This window comes from Phoca vitulina, unplaced genomic scaffold, assembly GCF_004348235.1.
Source record: "Phoca vitulina isolate PV1807 unplaced genomic scaffold, GSC_HSeal_1.0 scaffold56, whole genome shotgun sequence".
In the NCBI taxonomy this organism is placed as follows: domain Eukaryota; kingdom Metazoa; phylum Chordata; class Mammalia; order Carnivora; family Phocidae; genus Phoca; species Phoca vitulina.
Window position 1 is genome coordinate 4,222,592 of NW_022589759.1, and position 20,799 is coordinate 4,243,390.

Below are 20,799 nucleotides of genomic sequence, written 5' to 3' on the forward strand. Positions count from 1 at the left end.
TAGAGAAGGGTGAGGGAAAGGAGAAAGAAGGGTTGGGGAGAAGGAAATGCTGGGAGTAAGAAGGGGGAGTGGGAGACCGGGAAGGGGGTTGGGAGGAGCACAAAGCCCCTCCTCCAGCCCCCGCCACGGAGTTGCGCAACCCGCCCGGACTGGGATTGGTCGCAGGCAAGTCAAGACGCCCCGCCCCCGCGGCCAGGCAGCCAATGGCCAGAGGGGGGCGTGGCGGAGCCGCCTGGGTCCCGGCGCGCGCTCGGTGCGCACTCGGAGCCTCCGCCGCGCTCGCAGCTCGCCGCTCGCGCCCCGCGTCGCTGTCGCCGCCGCCGCTGCCGCCCGCCCTCCGCGCGTCCCCGCCGCGCTCCGATCCCTGCGGCCGGCCCGGGGGGCGCTTGGTCGCTCGGGGCAGAGTGTTCCCGCTGCGGCCCTGCGGCCATGGCCACCAAGATCGACAAGGAGGCTTGCCGGACGGCGTACAACCTGGTGCGCGACGACGGCTCGGCAGTCATCTGGTGAGGAACTTTCCATTGCTCTCCAAGCCCCGCTCCCCGAGCTCGCGAGGGGCCTGGTGCACTGAGCCGTCTTCCAGACGGGACGGATTAAGGGTCATCCCGAGCTGTCTCCCGCAGCCTTAACTCAGGACAGCGTGGAAGGCCAGCGCTGGCTTCCCCCTAGCCAGAGCATCTTTTACGTTGCCCTGCTGGAAGCTCGGCGCCGTGCAGCTACTACCATCGCTCATGTGTGTGTGTGTTTTTCTTCTCCCAATCCAAAGGGTGACTTTTAAGTATGACGGCTCCACCATCGTCCCCGGCGAGCAGGGAGCGGAATATCAGGACTTCATCCAAGAGTGCACAGGTAGGGAAGCGCGCCTTCTGGGGGAATTCCTGATCTTTTGGGAAACTGTCAACGCGGGGGCGGGGGGGAGGAGGAGCTGCAGAGGCCAAACTGGGAGGAGCCTGGCCACCCCGGGTGCCTCTGGCGCTGGAGGAACCAGATTTGAGGTTTTTAAAGCCTCATAAAGCGTACTCCCCTCTGGACATCCAGAGCCACAGAGGTGGCCGCCTGGCTCGTTGCTCCCCGCAGTACCCGGTCCAGAAGAGAGAGCTCCTTTGCCCATGCGGGTCACTGGTTTTTCAAGGGTCAACTCAGTGTGGTTCCAACCTCGCGTTTCGCTCTCCCCACCATCCCCTTTCATTGGTCAGTGAGCCAAAATAAAAACACAATCCTGGAGCTTATTGCAGGAGAAAGAAACTGTCAGCTATATCCTCCCTTCTCCCAAGCTCATTGTCAGTGTGCTGGTGACATGTGTGTGTTTTATTTGTAGAATATAGAGCAAGATATGACAGAGTACGCTCCCTATGATGCCATTTACATGAAACTGTAGGAAAGGCAAAGCGAATCTGTGGTGTGAAGAGTCAGAATAGTGGTCACATTTTGGAGTAGATAGCCAGTGACTGGCGTGGGAGGCACACAGAAGGCTCTGGGGTCTTGGAGGTGTCTCATGTTTCCATCTGGGAGGTGGGTACACAGGTGTGTACGTAGGTAAGAAATCATCAAGCAAAATATTGACGATCTGTAAACTTCTTGCACTTCCCTGGGGTGTTTAAACCATTGAAAGAAAGGAACACATGGTGTATGGAACCACAGACCGCTCAGTAGGGGCAAAAGGCTCAGCCTCCTTGGTAATCGGACCCTTCGGAGCGGAGAGTGGAGAATGAGCTCTTTCCGGGTCTCTGGTCCTTAGCTTCGAAACAGAGGTGCAGACAAAGGCAGTGCAGCTTGGAGGTTAGGCAGGAACCCTGAGCTAGCAAGTTGGGTTTGAATCACTGTGTGGCCACTTCCTAGCTGTGTGGTTTGGGTAAGTTATTTAACCTCTCAGGCCTTGGTTTCCTTACCTGTAATCTTGGAAGGCTGTTGTGAGGATCCATGAGTGGAAAGTGCTCAGGACGGTGCCTATACAAAACTACATGGTCATTTGTGAAATAAAGAACAAGTACGAAATTGTGCCATGGATCACGTGACGGGTCCTTTCCTTAACTGTTTCCTTAACCAAGCGATAGTTTGCATTTAGTCTAATTGAAAGAATATTTATGAAGTGTCTGCTCTGGGCTGGGTGGTACGAAGGTTTTGTTTTGTTTTTTAATGTTCTTCCAATTCAAATGTCTTCCTGAGAGCTTCCTCTAAATCATCAGTCGTTGCTTTTGTAAAGGTTTGGTTTAAAATACCAGATGTGTAAAGTACTGTAACAACTCACGTTTAATAAGGCATCTAGGGCCTCTTGTGGAGAGTCAGTGGGTCAGGATTTGAACTCAGCCCCCTGACTCAGGAGCCCTGTCTCTCTACCACCTCTACACTTCCTCCCCGGTGGTGGTGGTGAATGCTTTTGCAAGTAGACTAAGTGCAAACTCTGGGCTTTCCCCCAATTTGGTGCACATCTAGGAGATTCAGCAGTATTTTTTGCCTTGTCGGATCTGAGGCTTTGTCTCACAGGCCAGCTTCCCTCCTCGCTGACCTCAAGAACAGAAAACTAGCAGTTTCTTTGCTCCTGCTGACCATCCATCACCCACCCACCCCCATCAGACTGGGTTTTGCTCCTGAAGCTATTGTTCTCCCCACCAAGTAGGAGAAGGTGACCCAGAGATGAAAGAGCATCCTGTCAATAGAATAGATTTTGAACAGATGCTCTGGGCCATTGGGCGAAGCTGGAAAGGCTTGGTGCAGTCAAAGAACACTTCCTTCCTCCCTTGGGCTTTGCAGGGGGTGGGGAGGGGGGTGTTACCCTGACCCTTCCCCCAACCAGCAGGGAGGCAGGGCTGGGAGTGCCTTGCCAGGGACTAAAAATGCTTCCCCTGCTGCTTGTTGATCTTATGAATGGGCTGTGGGATCTGAAGGCTCCGTCTGCTTTGGCTGGAAATCTGCCTGTCTTCCCCGGCCATCTGTTGGACAAATGTATAGGCGAGTTAAGGTGGCCGTGTCTGCTCTGGTTCGTCTTGGAAAAACGCGTTCCTTCCCCCAGCCGTGTCCTCATAACCCACGACAAAGGACTCAGAACACAGACTAGTAACTTTATCCATGCAAGTCGCTGCACTCAACGTGCCTTGTCTCCATGACTGAGATTGTCCCCCTTCCACAGATGAGTACAGCAAGACTCAGAGCAGTTAAGTGACTTGCCTGCAATCACAGTTAGGACTTGGCAGAGCTGGGACTCGAACCCAGGCAGACTGGCTCAAAGGCCCATAGTCTTGGCCTCATCTCTCTAAGGAAGTGGGTTTAGATTTTTTTTTTTTTTAAGTTTTAAGTATTGAAGTAATCTCTATACCCCACGTGGGGCTCAAACTCTTGACCCTGGGATCAAGCGTTGCTCGCACTTCTGACCGAGCCAGCCAGGCGCACCCCGGAAGTGGTTTACGGTCTCACTTCCCAGCCATGAGGTTTCTTCAGTATGGTAGGTTCCGGTCAGGCCCCTTGAAATTGTTTGTTTGCAGGTTACAGGAGACATGCTTGCCCACTTTTGTGAGGCAGAGAGGGCTCTCTGGGGCCCTAATTCCCAAGCAGGTGTCCCAACAAGCCCGAGGGGCCCATGCTATGAGGACAGGCTCCCCTTCTGGCTCAGCCTTCCCGTTTCCAAACCCCTAACAAGGTGCTCGGAGGACTTGGAAGCCAGAACCAGCACCTGGTCTCTCCCTCCATCTGCACCTGGGGGTCGGCGGTGGGGCAGGGAGTTTCCTTCTGGGCTTTCTCTCCTCCCTGACAGCCCCTCTTCCGGCATTCTCTCTGACGCACCCTTCTTTCCCACGCCCGTGCCCTGCCTGTTCCGCTTCTCATCTCTCCTCGCCCCCAGGCCTGGCCTCTCCTTGTCCACTGCAGCTGTTTTCTGGAAAGGTCTCTCGTCTTTGTGTTTCTGCTGGCAGGGTGTGGAGCTCTCTGTGCTCTGCACAGGCTCCCCTGGCCCTGGCCGCACCTGGCCCCCTCCTTCGGCACTAACCGCACCTGGCCCCCTCCTTCGGCACTAACCGCACCTGGCCCCCTCATTCGGCACTAACCGCACCTGGCCCCCTCCTTCGGCACCAACCGTCCATCAGCGCCTGCGCTCTTGGCTTCTTGCCCCGCACCTCCGTCCCCGGAGAGCTTGCAGGTGCAGAGAGAGAAACCTCACGCAGCTGAGCTTAAGCCAAACCTCAGTCTGTAGCTTCCGTTCTTAGGAAGGTAAGGCTGCCCAAACTCAGAGCCCCCTCCCTGCTCCATCCCCCAGCTGCAGGTAAGGCTGCAGGTAAGGCTGCCCAAACTCAGAACCCCCTCCCCGCTCCATCCCCCAGCTCTGCATGGCTCCTTTCTTACTCTTCTTGGGGACAGGAGGGCCTGTTCTCCCTGAGTGGTGATGTAGATGGCCCCCAGCCGGCCGGGCTTCCAGGCCTTGGGCAGGGCCGTCCCTGTGGGGAGAGGGACACCCTCGGCCAATGACTTCAGTGCAAGTTTCCAGACTGACGCACACTCCTTGCCCTGGCTGGGTTCATGTGCCCATCCTGGACCAGTCAGTGGGACTCTGGCTGGCTAGGCCTGAGTCAGTGCCCACCCCTGGAATGGGGGAGGGGCAGCCCCACCCAAACCAGGAGACCAAGTCTCGGGGAGGGTGGCTTCTTAAGGGAAGAGTGGCAGTGTGTGTGTCGGGAGGCAGGCTGTTTCCAGAAGAGGGGCAAACCAAACACAGGTCCATTGCTCCTCACCTCCTGGCCCTTATTGCGACAGTCTGTTAGCCCTGATCTTTCTTGTCTTATCCATTCTAGTCCCATTGCTGGAGTAATTCTTCCTAAAGCCCATCTCTACCCAGGTTACTCTGCTGCTCCTTAACCTTCTCTGGCTCCCTTCTGCCCGTGGAATTTGGCAGAGGCTCTCTGCTTGAAGGTCCAGTTTGTCCCCACCCACCTCTCCTGCCCACACCTTTCTTTGTGCACCTGCAGCCCGATACCTTCGGACCTTTGATTTTGGAAGGTCCCTCCAGGCAGAATTCCTCTTCCCCATCTCTGCCCCCAACCAGGCCAGTGTGATGTCTTCTTTATTTCAACAGCCCAGAGTTAGAAAGGCTCTTGAGTTACATCCCAACTGTGTCCCTTGCTTGCTGTGTAACCTTGGGCAAGGACATCCCTTTCTCTGTGCCTCAGTGTTCTAGTCTGTAAAATGGGGATCCTGCAGTGCTTACCTCTGACAGTCACTGGGAGTGTGAGCTGAAATAACACATTTAAAACGGGAGCATAGGCCCCTGGTGCACGTGGCTGTGGTTACTGTCACTTTTTATTATTTTTGCTCTTGTAGCTCTTAGGATGATGCTGTGCTTTCTGTGCATGCCCCAGCTCAGTGCTCAGTAGGCACACAGCTCCTGATTAGCCCTAGTAGGCGCTCAGCCCCAGGCTGGCAAGCAGTAGACATTCGGCCCCATGTGAGCGTGGGTTAGACCTTTGGCCTGGGTCTGCATGCAGTAGGTGCTCGGTACAAAGCACCTACTGTCCGGTGGTTAAAGGTTGAGGCTGCGTTGGATGGCCTGGGTTCCAAGTCTGGTCAGTCGTGTGACTTGGGGTAGGTGAGTGACCCACCTGCTCATCCTTTGCTATAACGTGGTCATTAGGAGGATTAAGGAGGCAGTTCCACAGAGGTGAGGATATAGTAAATGCTCCTTAAGTGTTAGTTACAGTGATTGTCCTCTTGTTGGTGGAATTTAATTGATGTGGAAGTAGACTGTGTTGGTCTGAGAGCACCAGAAAGGTGGGAGGGTAAAGAGATGATGGGGAGGAAACGGGCATGGAGCTGCACCCGAGGGCCAGTGGTACCCCCGACAGAGCCTTCGGGAGCCAGGAGGAGCCAGGAGGAGCCATTTGCCAGGCTGCCTGGACCCGTGATCTCTCGGATTGCGGCCGAAAGGGCTCACAGATCATGTATACGTGACCAGCAGTGGCTTGCGCTGTCTCTGAAATCACTGTTTTGTTTTTGCGCCTTACAAATAACACGTGTTCCTAGTAGAATATTGAAAAAGTAGGACTAAGTGAAAAGAAGAGAAGAGAAACTAGGAAACTGGTTTCTGAAACTAGTTCAGATACAGTTTTACCACTCAGAAATGGGTTCATTAATTCATTTGCTCAGTCTTTCATTCATCCTCCTTTCCTCCCTCCTTCCCTCTTTCCTCTCATGTATATGAGTGGCTCCTCTGCAGGGTACTTTTCTAAGCACTGAGGATAAATAGAGAAACAGAGAAAGTCCCTGTCCTCAGGGAGCTGATGTTTTATTGTCATTGCTGGGCCTTTCCAACGGCTACATAATGTTCTCTCATATGAATGTAACATTGTTTAGTCAATTCTTTGTTGATGGACCTCAAAGTTCTCTGTTGCAAGCAGTTTTATTTTGGAACGAATCCAAGCACCTGGGAATGAATCCAGTTTTCTGTTGGTATATATTGCAGAGTCGATCGGTTATGAGCATCCCTGGTCGAGCCAGGGTGTCTTGCCTTGACTCGGAGCCTTGACACGCTGTGTGACCTTGGGCAAGTCTCCCAGATTTTGTTTCCTCCTCTGTAAGATGGGGATAATGATGGCACGTCACGCACGGCGTTGCTGTGAGGATAAGTTGACATGATATGTATAAAGCTCGTGGGGCAGCTTCTGGTATAGAATCAGTGCTCAAAACTATGCTTATTGTTAACAGAGTGCCTTCTTGAGGTGTTGCCCATCAGTGGGTAGGTTGAGATAAACTTGGTGTGTGGGCTGGTTAACAAAAATGTGCATTCATGGAGGGCAGTGTCAGCATGAAGCCTGACGGGGATAGATGCCCTGGGTGGTCGGCTAGATGATGCTCTGGGTGCAGATGATATTCCCATGATGCTTTCTCGAGCCTGGGGTCTTCCACTCAAAATATCACTCACAGAGAAAAGTGGGGTTTGATATTTTTGTCTGTCCAGCATCCCATCCTTGGGGTGGAGGTGGGGGCTTTTCCTATTTCATTATAATCCTGCTCAGCCAAGGTAGTTCCAAGGAAGTTGACTCGACTCCGCAGGGCCTACGGGGAAGGCATGTGACCCAGGCCTAGCCAATCAGAGTAAGCCAGGCCTTCTGTTGACTGATTGGCTCGGGCTTGGGCCCTTGTGACTCAAGTCAAGCCAGTCAGCTCCATTCCAGATACTTTGTTTTTGTTTGTTTGTTTGTTTGTTTTTTAAAGATTTTATTTATTTATTTGAGAGAGAGAATGAGACAGAGAGAGAGAGCATGAGATGGGGGAGGATCAGAGAGAGAAGCAGACTGCCTGCCGAGCAGGGAGCCCGATGCGGGACTCGATCCAGGGACTCCAGGATCATGACCTGAGCCGAAGGCAGTCGCTTAACCAACTGAGCCACCCAGGCGCCCTGTTTGTTTTTGTTTTTGTTTTTTAAAGATTTTATTTATTTATTTGACAGAGAGATAGAGAGCACAAGTAGGCAGAGTGGCAGGCAGAGGGAGAGGGAGAAGCAGGCTCTCTGCCGAGCAGGGACCCCGATGTGGGGCTCGATCCCAAGACTCTGGGATCATGACCTGAGCCAAAGGCAGACGCTTAACCGAATGAGCCACCCAGGCGCCCCGATCCCTGACACTTTGGACAGAGTTGCCTGGAGAACCCTTTTTCTCTGGGATTAAGACCTGTGAGCATAAGGAAGGCCTGGAGCTTGCAGGCCCATGTACCATGTGGAGAGAGGACCTGTGTGAGGACTCAGGACCAGAGCCAGAGATGGGGAGTGGGGCCCGGATGGCATGGCTTAACCTCTCGGGTCCAGCCATGCCTAGAGCTCTCTCCTGAGGCCATTTGCTTTCAGAAGCCAGTTAAAATTTCTTTTTCTCAGGCCAGTTTGAGTAGGTTCTTTATCATTTCCATCTAAAATGGAAATGGCCTGCAGACCCCCAAGGTAGATGGCTGGGACAGGCTAAGGGAGGGGTATCCAGGTTGGACAAGGAGTTCAAAAGCTCTCACAAGAGAATTGGCTCAGGAATCTGGGCATATTTAACTTGGAGAGGTGCCTGAGGGGACATGACTGTTGTCTTCTGCGATTAAGAGGCTGCCATGTGAGAAGTGTGCATTTCTTCAGTGTTCCTGGGCCCCCCCAATCCCATGTGGTAGAATAAGACCAGACAGTAGAAGTTTCAGGGATAGATTTTGGGTCCACTTGAGAAAGAACTGTTTTCAAGTTAGAATGAGCTCAGTGAAGGTAGTGAGACCCTCATCATGGGAAGTATGTCAGGAGAGGCTGCCCGACCACGTGGCATAGATGTTTAAGAAAGGGTTTGAAAGGGACCATCCTTGACCGTGCACTCTCTGCCTCTCTCACAGCTTCCTTCTCTGGTCTGTTCTACTCCCGGGAAGAGAAACAGAAGGTATTAGTGTAGGCCTGGGCAGGGCCCCTGGGGGATGAGGTCGGCCCTCCCGGGGACTGAGAGTAGCAATAGGATGGTCCCTAAGGAAAATGGAGGTGTGTTTACTGTTAAAGAAAATACGATTTGGGGCGCCTGGGTGGCTCATTTGGTTGAGTGGCCGACTCTTGATTTCAGCTCAGCTCATGATCTCAGGGTCCTGGGATTGAGACCTGTTTCGGGCTCCCTGCTCAGCAGGGAATCTGCTTGAGGATTTTCTCCCTCTCCTTCTGCCCCTCACACCCGTCTTGTGCCCACGTGTGCTCTATCTCCTTCAAAAAATAAATACATCTTAAAAAAAAAAAAGAAGGAAAATATGATTTATTCTAACACTTGTTCAAGAATAGTAAGGCAGACTTTATTCAGGGGCACTGTGTGGCAGGTGTAGGGACCAATACAGGGGAGGTTTGCAATAGGGGAGAGAGGTCAGTCTCAATTCTGAATACATACAAGAAAAAGTACAAATTTATTGTCAAGGAGCCAGGGAGCAAGGTGGAGGTTGGTGGATGGGGAGTTACCAAGAGGGAACTTCAGGGCTGAGGGGGGGATTCTGGCTGAACTGACCTAACAGGATTCTTGCTGCCGGTGGGTCTGGTGATCACACATCACCTGGTAGGTGATGGAGGATGAGGAACCTGATGAGATATAAGGGATGATCAGGCATGGAGGATGGGGGATCTGGTTGAACTGACTTAGCGGGATTCTTGCTGAGATTGGGTAATGCACAGATGAACACAGAAGTCCAAAAGTTGAGACCTAGTTGAAAAAGAGCTCAGAAGACCAGATTCGAATTTGGTTAAGGGCAGATTCTTTGCCGTCACCAAAAGAACAGGGATGGGATGCAAATTGAGAAGTCCACTTGTCTGTGCCCCTGCACGTGGGGCTATACGATACAATACGGTTGGAGGTCGGTTTCTCATGCTGTTCTGCCCGTAGGTTTTCTTCACCCTAGCGGCCCACACACATAGAGATTTCAGAAATTTGAGAGAGAAGGTGAGGAGAGATATCGTCTAGTAGAGTCGAAGGGAATATGAGGTCAAAAGGAAGCTTGAAATCTGTGACCATGCTTTGAACTTTGTAAAGTACTAAGCAGTCTATCAGTCTGTGCATTCAACACACATTTATAGAGTATCTCTTTTGTTCCAGGGACAATGCTGGGTTATGATTTTTAAGTGGCACCCTAAGGCTACTGAGCCATTACCTGAATTCATAGTTTTCTGCAATAGTCAGTGTCTCCTTGCCTTCTTTTCCCACACATCTGTTGCTGGGAGGTTTCGAGCCACATTGCATTGTTTCTGTGTCATAAGATGCGTGGGCTTTGTGATAGCTCGTTTGGATTTGCCTCCTGGGTGATATTGGGGCTTGCTTTTGAGTTTGGGGTCTTCTCCTTCCCTAGGGAAGGCTGTTACATGTCCATCTTCCTGATCAGTAGGGTGTCCCTTATTCAGAAAGCGTGTTCACTTCATTGAATTCAATTGAGTTTTTGCTCCATGCAAATCCTTGGGAGTTACTGCAAACTTTTTGGAAGTATTGCTTGGGGATCGAATCCAGGTGTTCCCTCCACCCCCTCATCTCCCCTCGCTTTTTCACCTTGTTACATTCTGGTGCCCCCCCCAACACCTAGAGCATGGAAACCTGCCCACCCCCCCCCACCCCCCGCCTGCATAGGTCTTTGGTAATCCGGTTACCAAAACTAGTGGTCATTTCTTTTTTTTTTTAAGATTTTATTTATTTGCGAGAGAGAGAATGAGAGACAGAGAGCATGAGAGGGAGGAGGGTCAGAGGGAGAAGCAGACCCCCCCGCCGAGCAGGGAGCCCGATGCGGGACTCGATCCCGGGACTTCAGGATCATGACCCAAGCCGAAGGCGGTCGCCTAACCAACTGAGCCACCCAGGCGCCCTTAGTGGTCATTTCTTTGTCTTTATTCCCCTTTATGTCCCCCCAGCATTTGTCGGTGAGCACAACTTACTGAAAACACACTTTCCCCTCTCTGTGGTTCCCCTGCAAACTCAATACTTCTCCTTTTCCGCCCCTCATCTCTCTTGTTCTCACTTCCTACTGCTGCTTCTCCTTTCCCTTCCTGCCCTCTAAGTGTGGGTATTTCCCATGGCTCCACCGTTGATCATGGCTTTTCCTTCTCCGGGAGATGTGGTGAGCACCTACTGCGTGCCGAGCCTGTAGGCCAGGCCAGAGGCAGCTCTCTAAACCTCACATCAGGTGGCATCAACTGTTCTCCCTTTGGAACATTTAGTGGGTTTTGCCCATAAGGTCCAAATGCTTAGAGATGACACGGAGTGCCCCTTATGAGCCCTCCAGTGCACGCCCCAACACGCAGGGTTCTGACCTCATGGATGCCCGGATGCCCATGTAGGCACTTTGCATGTAATATTAGCACAGCTCACGTTTCTTATCTTTGACGGATGTGTATGAAAGGAGTAAGGAGGAGTTATCCCATTTTACTGATGAGGAATCTGACTGTTTCCTTGGAGAATCAAAAGTTGCTTGCTCAAGATGGCGCAATAAGTGGACAAACTGGGCTTTGAACCCAGATCTGTGTCCAAGGCCCCCAGCTTTCCCCCTGCCCCGCCCTCCCCCTTCCCTATGGCTTGTGGGCAGTCCTCCCTGTTCCTGCACTGTCCTCATCTGCTTTGCCTTCCTGGAGGACTTCTATACATCCTTCAAGGCCCAGTGTAAGTGTCCCCTCCGTTCAGATGCCCTCCTTGCCTTTGTGATGCTCACCACATTGTGCGGCGGTTCTGTGTGTCTGTTTCTTCAGTTCCATGGCGAGGCCCTGGAGAGAGGGACTCTGGCTCTGGTGGTGGCCTCCTTGGTGGTGAACCCCCCCACCCATCGTGGTTAGCCAGCCCCAATCCCTTTTTCTCCAGGGGTGTGTCGCTCCCTTATGTGGGCCCGTGAGGGGCTACCGTGCTTAGCACTTCCTCGAGTCATGTCTGTCGTCTGACTCTCCTGCTGGAGTCTGAGCTCCTCGGCCGCAGTCCTGGTCTGTCGGGTTCCGGGCCGTACCTTCAGCATCTGGAACAGCACCTGACATTCTCCCCAGATGCTGGGTGAATAGATGAATGGATGACCATCCCCTGAGAGGTTTGAGAGCTGAGCTCGCCCCTGGAAGGCATGCCATCCCCTGCCGTCGGAGCAGCCCAGGGACCCATACAGACGTCTGCAGGTGCTAAGGCTTCCTGGCGGCTGCCTCTGCCCGAGCTGGCCTCTGGCCAGGGTTTCCTGCCCCAGGGCCCCTGCAGGGCTGCATTCCTCGCCCACCTAACTTTATGGGTTTGGCTTTTCAGATTCAGCTCCTTGGCCTCAGCAGGGGCAGGTCCCCACAGGCCTGTGTCTGACCTGATGGCAGGGCTATTCCCTCAGCATTTGATCAGTGCATTTTGAAATCAACTTGCCTTCCATCCTGATTTGGTTCTGGACTTAGTTTATGGTCACCTATCTCATTTTTCCTATGCCTTCTGTAACAGATTCCCACAAACTTAGTGGCTTGAGATGATGTAATTTTATCATCTCACAGTCCCGGAGGTCAGAAGTCCAAAATCTGTCTCACGGGGCTAAAGTCAAGGTGTCAGTGAGGCCGTGTTCTTTCTGGAGGCTCCGGGGGGAGAATCCATTTTCTGGCCTTCTCCAGCTTCTAGAGGCACCCGTGGCCCTTGGCTCATGGCCCCTCTTCCACCTTCAAGGCCACCGAGAGTGGGTCGAGTCCTTCTCATGATGCCATCTCTCTGGTTCTGATTCTCCTGTCCCCCTCTTCCTGATGTGAGGATGCTTGTGATTACTGCGGGCCCACCTGGATCACCCAGGGTGATCTCCCCACATCCAGATCCTTAACAGTCACATCCGCAAAGGCCCTTTTGCCCTATCAGCTCACACCGTCACAGGTTCTAGAGATTAGGACGCGGACATCTTCGGGGGCCGCTGTTTTGCCAGCCACCGTGATCTAATGATTTCATTTAATCTACACTGTGGCCCAGTTTGATAGGCCCTGTTGTAATTTCCGCTCCGTAGATGGGACAACGGAGGCTCAGAGATGTGCGGACACTGGCCCAGGGTTGCACAGAGGCCCAGCTCTGCTCCTGTCCTAGTGCCTGCCTCCCTGGCCACCACTCCCGGCGCCCTGCTGCTTCCTACACTTGCCACTGAAATTCTTTTAAAACAAGGAGGGAAGGGGTGCCTGGGTGGCTCAGTCGGTTCAGCATCCGACTCGATTTCAGCTCAGGTCATGATCTCAGGGTCCTGGGATGGAACCCGGCACTGGGATCCCAGCTCAGCAGGGAGTCTGCTTCTCCCTCTCCCTCTGCCCCACCCCCCTCTAAAATAAATACATAAATCTTAAAAAAAAAAAAACAGGAGGGAAGACCACAGGCAAGCTCTTTTCTTTCCCCACCCCCAGCTTTATCGAGAAATAACTGACATACATCACTATCCGTGTGAGGCGTACAGCAGGATGGTTTGATTTATATGTACCACGAAATGATTGCCACGGTAGGTTTCCCACGCATCCATCATCCGATGTAGATACAATAAAGAGAAAGAAAAGAAATTTCTCTTTGTGATGAGGACTCTTAGGATCCACGCTCATAAATAGCTTTCCACGAGCTCTTTTCTTGAATGCTAAGGGACAGACCTGAGGCCCGTGTCTCTGGCTGGTGGCACATTTGTGGGAATACGCAGCTCGGAGGTAATTTTTCTGCCTTCCTTGAAGTGGCAAACCTGGGGTGGCCTCTGAGGAGCAGCTCTGTGATTCAAATGCCTCTATCCTTCCCAGGGTAAAATTCTGACTTAATGACTTTTGTCTGAAAGAATGTGCCTGGGAGGTCATCTGACCTGACCCGGAAGTAGTTTCATCCCTTTTTGGGCTATAGTTCTACCCCAACTATAGACTGGAGTGTATTATTCACGGTTGGCAAGTAAAGGAAGGTGCCGCCTCAGGCAGGCCAGGGTCCCCTCTGGGTCACGCTGGGCTTGTGGGGAGGAGTGAGCAGAGCCGGGCCCCGGGCAGCCCCCATGCGAGCCCCCTGCCCAAAAGAGGTGGGCCTGTGTTCACCCCCACGAGCCACGCAGCCCTGGAAGGGATGCCACTTGCCCTGTTTTCAATTTAGCGAAACCCACTGGCATGTGTCCAACTCTGAGAAAGTAGCTTACTCTCTTCTTCGACGACTTGTCATTACTCACCCACCCAACAAATATACATCGAGGACCTGCTAAGTGTGGCCACTCTGGGTGCTGGGGAAATGAGGGATCTAAATCACAGGGCTAGCATTTGTTTGGGGAGTGCAGGGGCAGATAATAGACAGGCTGGCAAATTGGACCACTCAGAATGGAACGAGTGCCATAAAGAAAATAAAACGAAGCCATAGCCTGGAGACAGACCACAGTGGGGCCTGAAGAGGAGGGGAGACTGAGGCAAGACCTGAATGAGAAGGAGGTGGACTCTCGGGTACCTGGGTGAGGAGTGGGCCCAGCAAAAGGGAAGGCCCTCAAATCATACATTATCTGATCATAGCCTCATGTCCAGAGTATATAAAGAGCTCTTATAACTCAACAAGAACAAGATAAACAGCCCAATTAAAAAATGGGCAAGGGATCTGAACAGATATTTCCCCCAAGAAGACCTACAGATGGCTAATAAATGAAAAGACGCTCACCATCATTAGTTATTAGGGAGATGCACATCAAACCATTATGAGATACCACTTTCCATGCACTAGGAGGCCGTGGTGAGGGTGTAGAGAATCGGAACCCTCGTGCGCTGCTGGTGGGGAAGGAAAATGGTAGCAACACCGTGAAGGACAGTTTGGCAGTTCCTAAAAAGTTTAAGCCTAGCAAGTCCACTCCTTAGTATTTACCCGAGAGAAATGAGAAGACACGTCCCCACGGAAACCTGTATATGAACGTTCCCAGCAGCATTATTGGAAACCACCCAAACGACCATCATCTGATGAAGGACAGACAAGGTGTGTCTCTCCATATGGTGGACTATTATTCAGCCATAAAAGGGATGGAGTACCTTTTGAGATATGAATTACCATGCTATTACCTGGACGAACCTTGGAGACGTTATGCCAAGACACAAGAGGCTCATATTGTAAGAGTCCATGTGTTCGAAGTTTCCAGAACAAGTAAGCCCGTGGAGATAGAAAGCAGATGAGTGGTTGCCAGGGTGGGGACAGGGCAGGAAGAGTGACCACTAGTGGGCATGAAATCTCTTTTTGGGGATGATGAAATGTTTTGGGATTAGACCTTGTGATCATACTAAAAACCAGTGAACCGTACGCTTCAAAGGGCGTGTACCTTTTTATGGTATGTAAATGGTATCTCAGTCTTTACAACGTGTAGAAGAAAGGGGGTGAGCGGGAGGACAGAAATCCAGCAGGGCTGTGGCAGCAAGCCTACACGGAGGTGGGGTCCAGGGCGGGCAGGGTCCGGAGCGTGGCGGGCCTTGTGGGTTACGGTGACAACTCTGGGTTTTACTTGAGCATTTTATTCCTATGGCTTCAGTTCTACAACCTTCTAGCATTTAGCCTTGGTCCTTTTTGTGGCGAACTCCCTGGTCAGTATGTTTAGCTCTGTTTCAGACCTGCCCATCCCCTTGGCGACCCCCCACCCCAAGAGCCCCTCGGATGCACTCAGTGCTGCGGGCCCCTCCACCTGCCATGTGCATTTGACCTCCTGGGTTTCCAGTCTCCTTGCCACTTCCATTCGCTCCGTGATAGTTGACCTTTTGTCATCACTGTCTAGCATTTTTTACCACCAGCTCTGTGCCGGGCCCCCTTCTGAGGGCTTTAGCTATCAATTCTGATGAGGATTGATATCCAGAGACACAGCGCCCACGGCTGGGTCCTCATCTCCCCTGATCCAGGACCCGGCACCGGGCTGGTGCCGACGATCTGTTTGTTTCATTGCCTGAAACCCTGGCGTCGGAAATGAGCGCTTAAAGAAAAGAGGAGGTTCTGTCTTGGATATTCAGAAGGGGTAATAAATAAGTGAGTGACTAAAAGTAAAACGAGTCAGCTGTAAGTGTCCTGGCAGACTTGAAGGCTGGTATGTTAACAGCCGTGGGGATAAAATCCGTTCGTGAGTTCTGTCCCCACCACCCAGGGGCTCCGAGGCAGCGATGGGAAATCCACGCCCCAGCCCAGAGAACTGGGGATCAGTGGGGGAGGCCACTGGGCCACGGTCACTCCACGGAAAGAGGTGGAGCCGGCATGCTAGCCTGGGTGTCCTTGCCCCCCCAGGCTGGTGAGGTTTAGCGCTTGCTTTGCTCGCCTGGGCAGCATCCTTGGTGACATGAACAGGAAAGGTAGAGAAGACCCCATGTTATGCGTCTCTCGGTAATTCTAGTAACATCATGCTGGTCTGCTTTCCCCTCGTGCTTTTATTTAAAGGGCACATTTGTCCAGACCAGTCAGTCAGCTGCTATCCGTCTGTCCACATCGGATCATTTCTGCCTGTCTGTTCACTCCTGCTCCCTGGGGGCAGAAGCCACGCTTTTAAAATCCAGGAAGGGGATTGGTTTTATTTTTCTAAAATGGCATCTCCGCTGAACTGAATGCAGCCGACAACGGGGGACTGGAAAGCTTTCTAGCGGCCATAGAAGAGGGGCCAAGGGCTCTTCGCGTACTCAGGGCATCTTTATTGAGCATGCACAGTGTGACTGGCACTGTCCTGGGTATTTGATAGAGTAGGGGACAAGACTCCTGCCCTCCTGCAGTGTAGGGATGAGCCAACTATAGGAGCCCTCAGGAGAGCCATCCTGAGCCCTTACATGCTGATTTTACATGCAGTAATAAGCCAGTTATATGCTCCTCTCGCCTGTGGCAAGTCAGAGATAGAAGAAGGGCTTGTAGAGGAAGGCGTCTGGACTTGCCCCCAGAAGCTCTTGCTCTTGCCTGTGGAATTCTGTCAGAATCTCTCCCCTGAGTTGTTAACATGAGCCCTTTTGTCCTTATCTTGTTAGCTGGATGAACTCTAGGTTGTCCTTCAAGACCCAGATCAAACGTCACCTCCTCTGTGAAGCCTGCCTTGATTACCACTCCCCAGGCAGAATGAGTTTCCTTCTTGCTTTGATGTTCCCATTCGCCCTGTGACAACTCGTTGCTGGGGCACTGACTCCATTGTGTAATTACACTTTGTTTTTGTTTGCCAGGCTAGACTGGGTATCTTTTGAGGGTACGGACTGCGTCTTATTCAGCAAAGTGCCCACATCACAGGTTGTTATTGTCTGTCAAGTGACAGACTGATGGCCGGGGAGGACCCTGCAGCAACGTGAATGCAGAGCCGAGCACAACAGAGGAATTTTGCGCTGGGACGGACACTTCAGTGTCCCCAGGGTGTCCCGCTGCAGGTGCCGGAGACATGGGCTCCGTCTGGGGGAACTGGTTATGGCCTCTGTTCTCTAAGCCGGAAGGTAGAGCCCGGTGTAACACGCTGACTTCCATTTAAGGAAGTAAAAGTAACCATCAAAAAAAAAAAAAAAAAAAATCTGGTGCCTTGTCATTGGGGGAGAGCCTTCAGCTACCCAGATAATTTGGGTATCCAGATCAGTCCAGTCCCGGAGGGTCCTACCGAAGTAATCATCTTGCTTTTCCTCTGGCTATCTTGTACTCCATTTTCTCGTGTTCTCCGGCGAAGTAGGAAGCTGGGTCATTCGCATTTAATGAAAATGCAGTGAGTAAGGAATCACTGGAGAAGTCTCCCGCTTCGAGGAACGGGGTCACCAACATCCACCTGCACACGCAGCGTGGCCAAGGATGCGGAGACCGTGTGCTCATCCACGTGCGCACACGCAGTATAGAGCTCGTAAACAAATCAAATCTCCACGCTCTCTGAGCAGCGAACACAGCGGGGCTGTATTCCTAGGATAATGGACTTTCTTTATTTTTTTTTCTTGTGCTTCGTGTTTTCTAAACATTTTTTGAGTGGGACAGGAGGGTTTTTTTTTTCTTGTTTGTTTTACCAATCAGGGCAAACAATAAAAATCACCTTGAAAAAGAAAGAGTGAGTAATTGGGGCTTTTCAGGAATGATAGGTCTCCTCCCTTCGAGGGAGGAACTGGGTCCTGTCACCCTCAGGCCTCAGTCCCCTCCCCGGGGCACCCAACAAACCCTCCGACCTCGGAGTCCCAGGGAGAACGCTTTTGACTTCCCAGGCCCTGGTCTGTGACTGCCTGCCCCCAACCCCCCACCCTGTGAGCAGCCTGCTGGGAGGGAGAGCTGATGCAGCTCTTGTCCACGGTCCGCTCATCCCCTCGCCCTGGGCAGCAGGATGTTAGAATTCTTTCCCATTTCCTCTCGTCTTCGCTCCAGGGAGCTCGCCTGGTGGAAGCTGACAGCTCAGCTTTTTGGTGTGTGGGTTGTTTTCTTCCTTACTGAACCTTGTTTGCATAACTTCTTAGGGAATCTATATAAGGTAAGGTCAGCTTTAGAGCAAGCTCTGGGGCAATTTCCTCCCTGCTTCTCCTTCCCCTTTCTTTTGTCTTGCTCTGAAGTTCACTGCTGGGTGGAAATTATGAAATGAGGTACTCTCTCTGTCTCTTGGCCAGCACATGTGTAGTGGGCCTACTATGTGCCTGGTGCTGGGGGATGTAACAGCGACTGGACAGATATGGAGGGAGCTAAATAGATCCACAGGACATACACCAGAGTGGTTACTTAGGTGGTTAGACTCTTTATTTTTGCTTATTTGTACAGATTTGCGGATTATTCTCCACTTTGTGTTCTGTGTGAAATGAAAAAAAAAAAAAATTGTTCAGGGCATTTATAAACAATTCTCAGTCTCCTCTGGGTTTTGTCCCTTTCCAGCCAGGGCTGGCTTCAAGGAGAGGCAGAGGGAAAGACTACGGTCCCTTTTGGGAGAAGGTGGGGGTCCTCGGTCAGTGCGGACCTTGCATCGGGGTCACCCTGGTGAGAATGCTGGGTGGCATGGTCAGAATCTGCCTCTCAGTGATGACCTGAGCTGAGGGGGATTTCAAGTTGGGGTGGGAGGGGTGGGGGAGTCCTTGAGAGCTTGGTGGAGATTCTGTGCCATTCGCAGTTTTTGGGAAAATACGGGGCGGCTCATCCTGGTGGCCGCGGTGATCCCAGTGAAGTGTGACTCCTCCTTTCCTTCCTCTGTTCCCATGCCCTGTGTGGTCATCTCGGTCATCTCCCCTCTTCGTGTCTCCTCCCACACCCGCCTTGTCCTAAGCACTTAGCATCACCCCCTGGTCCTCCTGCCATCCCCTCTCTCGCTTCTGAATCCCTCCTGCTGGTCCAGCCGCAGACAGAGCTGAGGAGGAGGTGGTGAGGGGTAAAGGTGGCCATCGGGAGAGAAGGGAGGGAAACGCAGGGTGGAGAAAGGGGTGAAAGCAGAGCCCGAGGCAGGGAGGGGCTGGGCAGGAGAGAGTGCACAGTGACCACAGTGACTATCTGGGTGCTCGCTTGGCGCCAGGCCGTGCCCGCAAACTTGGCAGTGACGGCCTCATGCTGTGTATTAACTTGCTTAGTAAATGAAGGCAAGGACCTTGCAGAGAGAAACAGGACGTGGAACCAAGCGGACCCTGTCCGGCGTCTCTCGGTCCTGAGCTGGCCGGGCCGTGGGGCTGTGGGAGCTCTTCACACCGCGAGGCCTCACAGACCGCCCAGAAGGTCAAGTTCTTTTGCGAGTGGGATTTATTCACGCCACGTGAGGGCCATCTTTCCATGACTGAGACTCTGGCTGGGTGGGAAGGGGCAGGTGTCCACAGCCCTCACTCAGGGACGAGGCCTGACACGCAGTCAGCCTGGGCTCTGAGCTCACGGTGCTGGCCAGAAGGCAACGGGCGGCAGCATTGACGGCCCTCAAGGATGGCGCTCCTGGCCTTGCTTTGTTGCCGGTTGGCGTCTCGGAGGAGACGGGGCTCTATGTGATCTCGTGATGCATTTGTGACTCCTCGTCAGTGATAGCTCATGTCTAATGGGCGATCTGGAGGGGACAGGACCCCCGCTACCCCGTGCTGCGGCTCAGTAGCTCTGTTCCTAAAGACGGCTCTTCTCTTCCTTGGGCTGTGGGATTTGAGCGAGGGAGAGTCTTGGGGGGACCACTGATGGTCTTCAGTCTCAGGTACTCAGGAGTCCTGCCTAGATGCCTCTGAGTCTGTAAATTCTGATGTTGAGAAGCCAGGCCATACAGGAAGCTCCTTTTCACGATCACTTCCTCAAAATAAAAGAAGTGTGGGTGGGAAGGAAGGGGGTGGGCTGAACTTGGGGCACTTCAGCTTTTCTGCCCTTGAGACCTTCCGTGTCCCCGCTCTCCTGCCAGGGCTGGTGCAGGTTCTCTTCCCCTCCCCCGCTTTCTCTAGGTCAGTGCTTCTCAAGCTTTGAAGGCACCCGAATCCCCCAGGGGCACAGCTTCCCAGAGCTCGTGAATCAGCAGGTCTGGGGTGGACCCTGAGCAGCCACGTTCCCATGGTTTCCTGGGGGATGCTGACGCTGCTGGTCCAGGGCCCCCCACTCTGGGAACGGCTCTCAACGGGTGCTCCAGCGGGCAGGGAAAGTGGTGTCTGGCTGCTTACCACGTCAGCATTCTGAGCCTCAGTTTCTTCAGCTGTAAAATGGGCCTGAGAGCAGAGCGGACCGCACGGAGAGCTTGGGATGCAGAAATGTGCCAGCACGTGTATGCGCTTTGAACGGTGCCCGGCGTGTCGTCGGCGCTCAGTAAACGGCTTCCGTTATCCTTAGCACCCTTGTTTGTCTAATCTGCCCGCCACTGTGCTCGGCACCTAGTAGGCCTGCGAGTAGTGCTCGCCAAGCGGTGGCCGATGACTGTGTGCCTGGGAACGCCCCTGCTTTGACGCTCAGAGGAGCGAGTGTAAGTGTGGGGGGTGCAGAAAGCCAGCGGGGAGGGAAAGGCAGGAAGGCCCCCGTTGGGTCTGGTGGGTCGGAGGCACTGAGGCCCCCGGGGCAGTTTTAGCGGAGAGGTGGGGACCCAGCAGCCACACCCGGTGCGTATCCTGTTTCCTGTCGTCCTCACAGCCATGCAGACGGGGGGACACTGAGGTTTAGAGCTGTGGGTGCCTCTGGTGCAGGTCACAGAGCTGGCATGAAGGTGGGGAGCTTCTAATGGCTTCCGGAACTTGGGCTGTTAACCTGGATGCTGGGGAGCGGAAGGTGAACGGCTGAGGCGGCAGCCGGTGTAGACAGCTGTGTGGAAGTCTCTGTAGAAGACAGGGAGCTCAGGGGTCTGTCTGTAACCCCACCGGGGTGACCCGGAGCCGCACCCTCAGCTCCTGAGCCTCAGGCTGGAAAGATGTGCCCTTGGCCCTCGGGGACCGAGTGGCACTCTGAAGGTGACGGCCGTCTCTAGGACCCACGTCCTCCCGGCCAGATTCCATCACAGTGGGCACAC

General features: G+C 53.0%; 1 protein-coding gene across 1 annotated transcript in view; it reads left to right on the plus strand.

The window, feature by feature from the left end:
* Positions 1-319: 319 nt before the first annotated feature.
* COTL1 (coactosin like F-actin binding protein 1) overlaps positions 320-20,799 on the plus strand; it is a 40,575-nt gene continuing 20,095 nt past the window's right edge. The window contains exons 1-2 of the mRNA XM_032389912.1: positions 320-506; positions 767-849. Coding sequence (XP_032245803.1) covers positions 430-506; positions 767-849 — 160 coding nt within the window. The 5' untranslated portion in view covers positions 320-429. The remainder of the gene's footprint in view (positions 507-766; positions 850-20,799) is intronic.